Here is an 11,399-nt window from a genome sequence, read left to right on the forward strand (position 1 = left end):
TGTACAGTCTCATACCTGCACAGTCTTTGGAATCCCTCTCTTTCGAGTGTTGATTCGATTCATTCATGTACCCCCAACAACAAGATTTGGCATGAGTCGCTCATTGTCCATGCCTCTTTTACACTGACGATCACTCCTAGTCCTTGCCATCCCTTGGGATGTTACAACATTCAACGCGACTTTACATCCACGATTTGCGCATTTATATCGCGGTGACTGCTGATATATAGAAGGATTTGCTTGATTATGGGTTCGATGCTGGGGAGGCTTCTACTTTTGATGGGGAGCGCTATGTTACCCTGAAAGGATATATGCGGGCTGATATTGTACTGCAGGTGAAGAGGCGTGATGTCAAGCTTAGACAATATATATAGGGACATGATCATTTGATACTGATGTCAAATTAAAAAATATGACACCAAATCTTGCCTATTAATTTTCTTAATCTAACAGTTATAATTTATTAGAAATCAATAATTAATTAATAAATACGATCCATTAAATTATAATCGTTAGATTCACGAGAATCAACAGTTAAGATTTGGTGTCAAACTTTATAGTGTAACTCATCCTCCCCTATATACATATATATATGAGAGGCAGGATCTTTTGACACTAGTATTGAATTTGAAATTTGACACCGGTGTCAAAGAATCCTACCTCATATATATATATATATATATATATATATATATATATATATATATATATATATATATATATATGAGGCAGGATCATTTGACACCAGTGTCAAAGAAAAAGTTTGACACCTCATTTGAGAGCCGTTAGATTAAAAAAAATCAATGGTATCACATGCTTACAAATCAGAATCGTTGATTTTTTTTAATCTAACGGCTCTCAGATGAAGTGTCAAACTTTTTTTTTCACACCGGTGTCAAAGGATCCTGTCTCTATATATATATATATATATATATATATATATATATATATATATAATTGAAATTTTCAGACATAACGTGATTAAATTAAAATGAAATCCATTCTAAAAAATATATTAATTTCATAAATGCAATCAATACCTGCCTACTGAATAGGGGCAATAAATGCCATAACATATATGGAAGTTGCGAATCTCTTAAAACACCGAACCATCACATGCTATATTTATTGGCTTACTAAAAAAGAAACGACGGTTTTATTGGTTATCCGGCTAAACGACCTGCTTGCTGCTTAAAGGTTATGCACCGAATGTTTTTTTTTTTTATTAAAAAAGAAACGATATTTTAGGAGCGAATATAGATAACTTATCTATATTAACTATAGAAACACTAAAGCCATAATTTTATTATATCTTTTAATATACTTTCTCATATGAAAATCTTTCGGGCTCTGGAAAATGAAGCAAAGACGCATTTTTATTTTTAGTTTTTAAAGGCCCATTCTTTTTACCATTTGCAAAAATTCAATTTAATTTTTTATTGAAAGTTTGAGGCAATTATAATAATATTACAGGTAGAGAGAGAAAGATTATGTTGAATGAAATTTTCTGCTTTTAGAAGTACAATGTAACGTCTCGTGTGATCTAGTTTATTATCATTACGTGTGACATTAAACGCAGTTACAATCATAACAATTGAAGATAAACCTTTTCTTTTTTGTTAATAATTGCTTTCCTTATTAATACTCTTTCCGTATTTAAAATAACTCAAAATTATAATCATAACTTAATATTTTGCGGAATACTTAAACTTTATTTAAATATTGCATACGTTGCTTCTATATAAGTGCCAAGTGGTCCTCATAAACCAACAAGGCTTAAATCTCACTTTATTAATGCTTACCACTGAACAATCTTCGCATTTTATAAAATTGGGAATGATCCCCATAGCCATTAATTTCTATCTTTTAGTATGTTACACTAGACATCTAGAACTTTCCATAAAGGTATAACATTAACAATTTGGTTAAGTATAGCCAGAGTTATTAAACTCTCAAGGTAACTGCTTAAATCAAACTTTCGGAATTGCAGTATGAACTTTAAGTCAAAACTGGTATTAATCTACTCACTCAATGGTTCTAAGATTTTATAGGATTATAGGCCTATGTGTTAACTTCACATAGGTCTAAACCTCACTTAATTTGGAGCCATGTAGCTCAAGTTATGCCAATTTTAGTATAACATGTTCTTGCTAATTCTGAGCAGCGCGCTGAGAGTGCTTCAACGCACACATTTTCTCTCCAGTAGCGCGCTTTAGCGCGCCAGTCCAGAGAAGATTGCCATTTTTAAGCCACCTAGCAATGTTTAGGTGCTACCTAGGACAAAAAATGGTCCATTTCGGGTTGCAAGTCATCCAGGGACATTTCCACCCCAGTTTGGGTATGTAATAAGCATGGAATGACAACTCTATACCCAACAAACATGGGTGCACTTACATCCTCATTCATATATCCATTTATGCTTCTTTCTTGAATTACAAGTTATCTTTAATTTATAGCTTGATTACCAAGTTATCAATTCTACTAGCTTTACATGCATAATACATTTATTTCCTAAATGTTCCACATGCACCACAATTCATTTATGCATTGTTACCTATACCTCAGGCAATATAATATCAAGAGTAAATACCATTTTTGGTCCTCAACAAATTTTACGATGTCCACTTTAGTCCCTAGCAAATAAAAAAGCCCATCGTGGTCCCTAAGAAATTCAAAATGGATCCATTTAGTTGAAATCGTGGTCCCTCACAAATTCAAAAAAGGTCCATATTAGTCCTCAAAAGGACTAAAATGGGTCCATTTTGAATTTCTTAGGGACCACGATGGACCTTTTTATTTGCTAGGGACTAAAGCGGGCTTCGTGAAATTTGCTGAGGACCAAAAAAGATATTTACTCTAATATCAAAATAGGCTTAATAGTCCTTCCATCACATATACAAAGTCAATGATTACATCATGGTTCATTACATCCAATGATAACAAAATACAACATCAATGTCCCTCAAAATAATACATGTAATAGAACTTAGATAAACCTCATGATCAAAGTCCCTATCAAAACATACATCAAGGGCTATACAAAATATCAATATTCACACTTTAAGTCCCTACATATGATATAATCTTCTCCAAAAGGAATTACAAATATATGCAACATAAAAGTAGTCTGTATCACAGCATGCAATAGAACTCAATCTACATTGGCCTCCTGCCAATAGATGCTCCTGCATCATTAGTGTCAGTACCTAAAAGGTGGATCCCGAAACATGGGGTGAGATAAATATCTCAGTAAGTTAGGGGTTCTTGGAGGATTCCTCCATCCCAAAGTTCACTTCAGAAATACAACAATAAGCAGTATAATACAGAATATATGCAACCATACATTGTATGTCAAGCAATCCCCACACGGGGTGAGATACATCCATCCCGTCAGGTAATTCCTTATGTCTCTATCTACCATCCACGGAATACGCCAATAAATAATTCTACTAATCAATGAACATTGTATGCATTACACAAGAACTACATCTTGCAACATACCCAGTATAAGACGATCCATCTTATATAGCACACACACCACACGATATGCTTCACACAAGGGACTACATCTTGTGCCACACAAGGGAATACATCTTGTGTCCAACTCCAAGCAAACACATATCATGCATTATACATTATTCATTGCATTTACAATTACTTCATAAACCACAACTCATTCAAGGCTTGGTGGAACAATAAAAGGATAAATTCCAAGATCCGAAAGCTTCCCTATCAAAGCTTCCTAACCGATTGATCTCTTCACACCAAAGAAATTTGTTCAATCATTTGCTTTATTTCAAAAGCACCACAAAATAGCCTTGCTATCAACAACAACTATTACAAGGGGAGCTTACTATTAATCATATATGATTAACAAATAGCAAGTAAAAGATTACACATTCTCAATGCAACCTTTGATGACTTACCTACACTTGACTACTTTAAGTTTCACTATTAAGATTCATAGGCTCATCCAATGCTTGATTTCTCCATAATAGTTAACTTGCTTCTATCCTAGCATTCTTGTGACTACATTAACTATTAAAACTCCATCAAAAATTTCTTGGAACACAAGTAATCCAACCTCACACACATGAAATTTTCGAAAATATCAAAGTGTGTCTAAATAGTGGTCTAACTACATTTCCATTGTTTATTTATGCTCCCAAGCATTTTTATAACATAAACCCAATCTAAAACATGTTCCAATATCATCATTTCACAACACATATTTTTATTGAAAACCTAAAAATTAAAACATCATGAAGACATGTTCTAAGTTTCATTTACTCACCACAAATCACTATAGAATGACGAAGGCAACCTCTTGCAAGCTCTAATGGCGTAGAAGCCTCCCAAAACACCCAACACACACAAATCTTGAAATTTTGGAACTTGGATGTCTCTCTCAATGGTACTTCCCAACCAAAAACGAACAAGGGATTAGTGTTTAGGGGAAGATTCTAAGCATTTTTCCTTTTGGAATCGTTTGATTTCGTTGAGTATTGAGGATGCTAGGGTTTAGAGCTCTCCTCGAATAGCTTCTCACTTTCTCTCTTTGGTTGGCTGAAGAAGACAAGGGAAAGAGTCTAAATTTTTAAGAGTAAACATCATTTTTAATCCCTGGCAATATCTACGAAGTCCTTTTCAGTCCCTGGCAATAAAAAAGGACCAAATTGGTCCCTGAAAGTAAGGGCCACTCTACATATTTGGGAGTTGACATAAGGACTAACATGGCCCTTTTTTTGTAATTTCAGGGACCAATTTGGTCCTTTTTTATTGCCAGGGACTAAAAAGGACTTCGTAGATATTGACAGGGACTATAAATGGGGTTTACTCAATTTTTAAACTCAAAAAAGTGCTCTCATGTTTTATTTAAGTGGGGCTTTGGTCCTCACCAAAAAAAAAGAGAGAGTGGGGCTTTGGTCTATTGGGCCCCGTTGGGTAACTCTCTCATTTAAATCACTTTCATACCTTAACTCATCTAGTCTTTTAATTATTTCCTCAACCATGACTCAACATTATTTAATGTGTGACAATTAATTTATCTCATAAATCAGCCTCTCACTAATTTATCTCAAATTTTTCCAATAATTATTGTCACATTGCAATATTTTCTAGCAAACTTGCAGTAAATGCACTTTTTCACTGAAAGTGACTTAAACTACTTATAATTAGATTATTATCTAATCATCCATAATAACCCTTTCACAAGGGAGGCTTCTATACGTTTCATGTTTGTTGTATTGTAGGAAATAATCTTATTTTTAATATACAAATAAAAGTGTATGAGATCCAAATTTATTTTTTCTTCCTGTTTTCTTTACATGATCTTACATGGACCCCATATAATTTTATGTATGTACGTATAAGATATAATTTTATCTCCTACAACTACAATGTAAGAGACAACAAACCCTATATTTATATTGGTAAAAAAGTAGGTTCTCGCTGTAACAATTAAATGAAAAACTTTAGTCTCACAAATTGCGAACTTACGTTGCAATTTGAGATTTCAAAATTAAGCAATTTTACCAAATGGTGTTAGTTGGTTGGTAGCAACTAGCAAATGAGTTAAGTAAGTGAAAAGGAAAGGGACTCAATTCGATTTCCATATGTCTCCTTTGGGATGTGTTTAAATATCTTCATCTCTGACCTACCTTGCATTCTGGATTAATCGCATAATCGACTTAAAGAATCGAAACTTGTGAGAATATCGGGAGGAACTAACTTATAGGTAATTATGGTTGAGTTAACTAAAAAAAGCTAAGCATATTTTAAAATAGCATTATTAAATTCTAAAATAGCAGTTTACCAAAAAATATAATCTAAAATAGCATATTTTATGTTTTTGAGCTTGTGGTCTTTTGAATAAATTATATAAAAACTATACCAAAAAATTTCAACCATTCGCCTTTAAAATTTATTTTCAAGGATCCAGTCTAAGAAAATTATTATCAATAATTAATTTGAGAATTACTTTTTTAAAAGTGAGTGATTTGTTTATTGAAAAAAGAAGTATATATATATATATATTTTTTTTAAAAAGGAGTATTTGCTATTGCGAATCAAAACTCAAAGAAGAGTCACCTCCATAGTTATACTAAAAAAAAATAATAATAATCAAAGAAGAGTCATCGTAGGTTCTATCCAAAAAAAGAGAGAGTCATCGTAGGTAGTATCTCATGCATAGTTTGAGAATCAAAGGAGAATATGTAGGCAACATATCTATTCAATAGCTTAAGAGAGGTATATACAATTTGAGAAGATTCCCTCCTGATGAGCCATAACCAGTTTCCCCTAATGGGTTCCACTGTATGTGAGGCAAATATGCTCATATGATGCATAAGGTGTAAAAGTCTAATAAAATTGTAAAAGTCTAACTTTAAGATACAACATACAAGGATATAAATCCTTATATAAACCTTAATGGCCTACCCATTGAACTCGACTAGTATGGCTGGTCCAAAACGAAATATATATTTATAAAAGGGTAAAGAATTTTTCCGGTCAATGGAGATAAGTTATCTCCATTAAGAGTCTAAAATGACGTCGTTTTGGAACAGAAATCAAGGTATTTTTGTAATTCTAATATATTGTAAGGTTATATTAGTATTTATCATTATAATTTTTTAATCTTATAATTTAAAACGAGGTCGTTTTGAGCTGGAGAAATATTTTTCCCTTTATTAAAAAGTAATTTTATTTATTTATGAAATACATGTTCCTGGTTAAAATAGAAAGAAATAAAAATTATTATACATTAACAATAAAAAATAGATAGAGTACTAGAAATTTTCTATATAAAGGATACCAATAATGAACCGTTAGTATTGCAACTAAACTATTGAGGACTCTAACATCACATTCTTCCTTAGCCCAACATGCCATCCATGGTTTTTCTTTCAAATCCTTATTTCTTTGCAGCTTTGTCTGCAGCATTAACTCTTCTGATGGTTCAAGTTCTGTTCAGAACATTGAACAAAAGCCACAGAAAGAAGTACCATCCTGTTGCTGGTACCACATTTAATCAGATGCTGAACTTCAACATGCTGCACCATTATATGACTGACCTTGCAGGAAAGTACAAGACATACAGGTTGCTCAGCCCTTTCAGAAATGAGATTTATACAGCAGAACCAATTAATGTTGAGTATATACTCAAAACCAATTTTGAGAATTATGGAAAGGTAGATACTTTGTTAATGGCTGCATGTATTCCTAGTTGTGCCACTTACCTATATAGGGGATTCAATTCAAGCATTTGAATAGCTTCTAGGATTTCCTTTAAGTCATCAAATTTATTATGCTGATGAATATATGAAAAATTTGAGCAGCCTATTTTCAATGTGATAAAAATGGGTCTAATACTGAATTTTTTGAAAAATATTTTTATGTTTGGTAGGTCAATAATCTGATTTATTTTGGTATATGAAAAATCCCATGATTTATTTTATGAATGAGTATGAGTTATGAACAGAAAAAGTTGAACTAGATAGCAGCTTATGCGTTTGGAGATAGCATAAAGGGGTCTGTTTGATTCTTAAAAGAATGAAATTTGGCCTAATGACTTCAATTTCATTCCTTGAAACTTTTGTGCAGGGTTTGTACAACTACAACAATTTGAAGGATTTACTAGGTGATGGGATTTTCGCAGTTGATGGCGAGAAATGGCGTGAACAAAGGAAGTTATCCAGTCATGAATTCTCCACCAAGATGTTAAGGAATTTCAGCACTTTAGTATTCAGAAAGAATGCAGCAAAACTTGCAAACATAGTGTCTGAAGCTGCAACTTCTAATAATCCGTTGGAAATCCAAGTGGGTAATTATATTTGTTAGAGATACCGATATAAAAATCATTAATATAGCTTCACTTACAAATTTGTTAGCTTAAATTGGTCAGAGCTTCTAATCGAGTGGTCATGGATTCGAATCTAAATTAGCACAAGGAAAACCAAAAAAATAAACTTACGTGTTATTTATGCTTCGAGCCTAAAAGGATTTTGCGTGAGAAGTCTGTTAGATATATTAATATAAAAATCTTTAATATGATCTCACCTACAAGTTTAATTAGTTCTTTACCATGTTCTCTACTGTCATATATTCATATTGCCTTCTTTCATCTCCTTGGTTAGCATGTTAACTTGCTCCACTAATCTATATAGGAACTTTTAAGGAAATCTACTCTGGATTCAATTTTCCAAGTTGCATTTGGAACAGAACTTGACAGCATGTGTGGATCAAATGAAGAAGGGAAGAATTTTGCTGATGCTTTTGATACTTCAAGTGCACTAACCATTTTTCGTTATGTTGATGTCTTCTGGAAGATCAAGAAATTCCTGAATATTGGATCAGAGGCCACATTAAGAAAGAATATTAAAATTTTAAATGAATATATCCACAAGCTAATCACCACTAGAATTCAGCAAATGAAGGCTCCAAATAATGATTCTGCTGTAAGTATATTACACACAAGCTGTGTTTGTAACTATATATATGAAAAATATTAGCTTCATGTGATGGGAGATAATAAGTCTCTCCTACACATTCAAAAAGACGTGGGACCTACTTCAAATTCTTTTTTCTCTTTTCTGTGCAATAGGACCCACATAAGTTTGTGAGTGTAACATGAGATATCTTATCTCATGTTGTATAAGAAAATATAATCCCTATATATATGCATATTAATGTATTTTTCACTTTGCATGATCTATTTAGAGCAACCGAGAAGATATTCTCTCAAGATTTCTGCATGTGAAGGGATATGATTCAACATACTTAAGAGATATAATTCTAAACTTCGTTATTGCTGGGAGAGACACAACTGCTGGCACACTTTCTTGGTTCATGTACATGCTATGTAAGTATCCTGCAGTACAAGAAAAAGCTGCAGAAGAAGTGAAAGAAGCAACAAACACAACAACAATTAATACCTATGCTGAGTTTGTGTCAAGTCTAACGGACGAAGCTCTTGAAAAGATGAATTATCTCCATGCAGCAATTAATGAAACTCTCAGACTTTATCCTGCAGTTCCCTGGGTAAGGCTAATTCTGAAGTTGATCTGTCATGTAGGAGGAACAATTTCTTTCTTTCTTTTCTTTTTTATTTTTAATTTCCGGTTCATTATTATCCAATTAATTCAATTCGAGCTAAGTTGGACTCATATAAGTGATTGTTCTCCCAAGAACTTTTTTTTTTTCATTCTCAAGAAATTCGAAACCTTTTATTAAGGGGAACAAGTTCTTTACATATATTTTGGATCATGTTATGGGCCCAATCCGCCCAACTAGGCGAAATAGGTCATATTCACCTTCACGTAACAACTCACTATAAATAAAGGGTTAAATCTCATTGATATGCTCTTTATCACCCTAACTTTTATTTGTTATTACTATGCACATACACTCCTTTTGGCTCCGAGCCTTTTATTTGTGCTTAGTGATCTGTCACCACCTGTGACTATCTCCTCCTTAGACACCGCTAGTCCACAGATCTCACAATATCCTTTCATCCTGATAGATCAAACACCATTAAAATTGTAGTGGAACAAATCTTTAGTCCAAGCTTGCATAAATGGTCAGTAGGAAAACACCTCTAAAGATGACATGACTAGATGTCTTAATTAAACTTGATTTATAGCGCAAGATCAAGTTGATGAACTTACCAGTTTTCTAAATTCCCAAGTTTCATTTATTACAACACTCTAATTAAAATCAAAATATACACATGACAAAGGCAACCCCCTAAAAAGAATAAAATAAAAACAAAAACGAAGGAGATTACTTATGGGGCACATAATTTACCATTGGCTTCAATTGTATTAATGGTTATTGTACATTTGACATGGTTGAAGATAAAGTACATATATTCTAATTAAGTGTAAGACTTGTTTGACACAGGATGCAAAGTTTTGTTTTTCTGATGATACATTACCAGATGGATATAATGTAAATAAAGGAGACACGGTAGCCTACCTATCTTATGCAATGGGTCGGATGAAATTCATATGGGGTGATGATGCAGAGGAATTTAGACCAGAAAGATGGCTTGATCACAATGGCATTTTTCATCCTGAGAGCCCTTTCAAGTTTACAGCTTTTCAGGTTAGTACAGTTTTGCTTACAACATTTGATATTTTTTTCTTCTTCTACTAGATAAATCTTAGGACGGGTTAGATTCCGTTATCTTATTAGGATCAGGGTAGAATTCAACCTCTTTAAAGATTTCTGAGACCAACGTCACCTAGCCTGATTCGAATTCACACTTAGTTGTTTATTATTGGTTTTGTTAATGTTTGCCTTAAACCATATGTTAAGAAATTAAAAATAAAAAAAATATGAGTAGCGTTATTCTTATAACTTAAAAATTTTACAACTTATTTTTTCATCGTTGATTTTCGTCAATTCAACGGTTATAATTTATTAAAAATTAAAAATTAATAATAAATATGACCCGATAAATCATAACCGTTGGATTGACGACAATCAACCATAAAAAAAAAATAAGTTGTAAAACTTTTAGGTTGTAAGAATAACACGTTACTCAAAAAATATAAGCTTGAAAATTTTAAAACTTTTAATATTTTTGCCTTAAATGATTAATAAGAAGTAATAAATGTTATTTTTCATTTTGTAACATATATATGCACCCTTATTCGGTAATCTTAAATAAATTTCAATCAATCTGCAGGCAGGTCCTCGGATTTGTCTTGGAAAGGAGTTTGCTTATAGACAGATGAAGATATTCTCAGCAGTTTTGTTGAGCTGTTTCCGATTCAAATTGAATGATGAGAACAAAAACGTCACTTATAAGACGATGATAACTCTTCATATTGATGGAGGTCTTGAAGTCAAAGCCTTCCACAGACACTGGGATTAGAAGATGATTTTTAGAACAATCCAAACTCTACATATATAGAAGCTCAAAGTAATCCAATAATATAGAATCGAAATGTATTTCAAAGATATTTGTTGAATAAGGTTTTAGTTTTCAACCAAGCAAGTTAATAAAGTACTTTATTGATCTGTATTATTAAATGAAATTATTTCTTTACCAAAAAAGAAGAAGAAGTTATTAGAAGAAAGGAAGTGCATGTGCATCAGATAAAGTGGACAAGAAAGTCTCATGCAAAACAGATATCAAAAAAACATATAATATAACCACATGATAGCTCTCCAATTTTATTTTATTTTATTTTTTTACATTTCTATCAAGGGGAATCGCAGAAAAAATAAAAATAAATTGCTGTTTACCAAAAAAGAAATTGCTGAACACGAAAAGAAGCCGTGAAAATGGTCCCGTCCTATGTGTTTGATTGCTTTTGATTGTCCTTCTCTGACTGATCATACGTATGTTGGAATAGAAAACATCATTTTTTTCATAGACTTTCATTTTTCTT

At 32.5% G+C, this 11,399-nt stretch overlaps 1 protein-coding gene across 1 annotated transcript; it reads left to right on the forward strand.

Annotated features, from left to right (window-relative positions):
* Window positions 1-6,884: 6,884 nt before the first annotated feature.
* On the forward strand, window positions 6,885-10,879 carry LOC133292802 (cytochrome P450 704C1-like). Its single transcript, XM_061491254.1, has 6 exons — window positions 6,885-7,190; window positions 7,603-7,818; window positions 8,166-8,456; window positions 8,719-9,039; window positions 9,901-10,104; window positions 10,691-10,879. Exons 1-6 carry the CDS (start codon window positions 6,885-6,887, stop codon window positions 10,877-10,879), a joined length of 1,527 nt encoding a protein of 508 aa, XP_061347238.1.
* Window positions 10,880-11,399: the final 520 nt, after the last annotated feature.

This window comes from Gastrolobium bilobum, unplaced genomic scaffold, assembly GCF_033153095.1.
Source record: "Gastrolobium bilobum isolate Gb01-03AN ecotype WA unplaced genomic scaffold, APGP_CSIRO_Gbil_v1 utg909, whole genome shotgun sequence".
Classification (NCBI taxonomy): Eukaryota; Viridiplantae; Streptophyta; class Magnoliopsida; order Fabales; family Fabaceae; genus Gastrolobium; species Gastrolobium bilobum.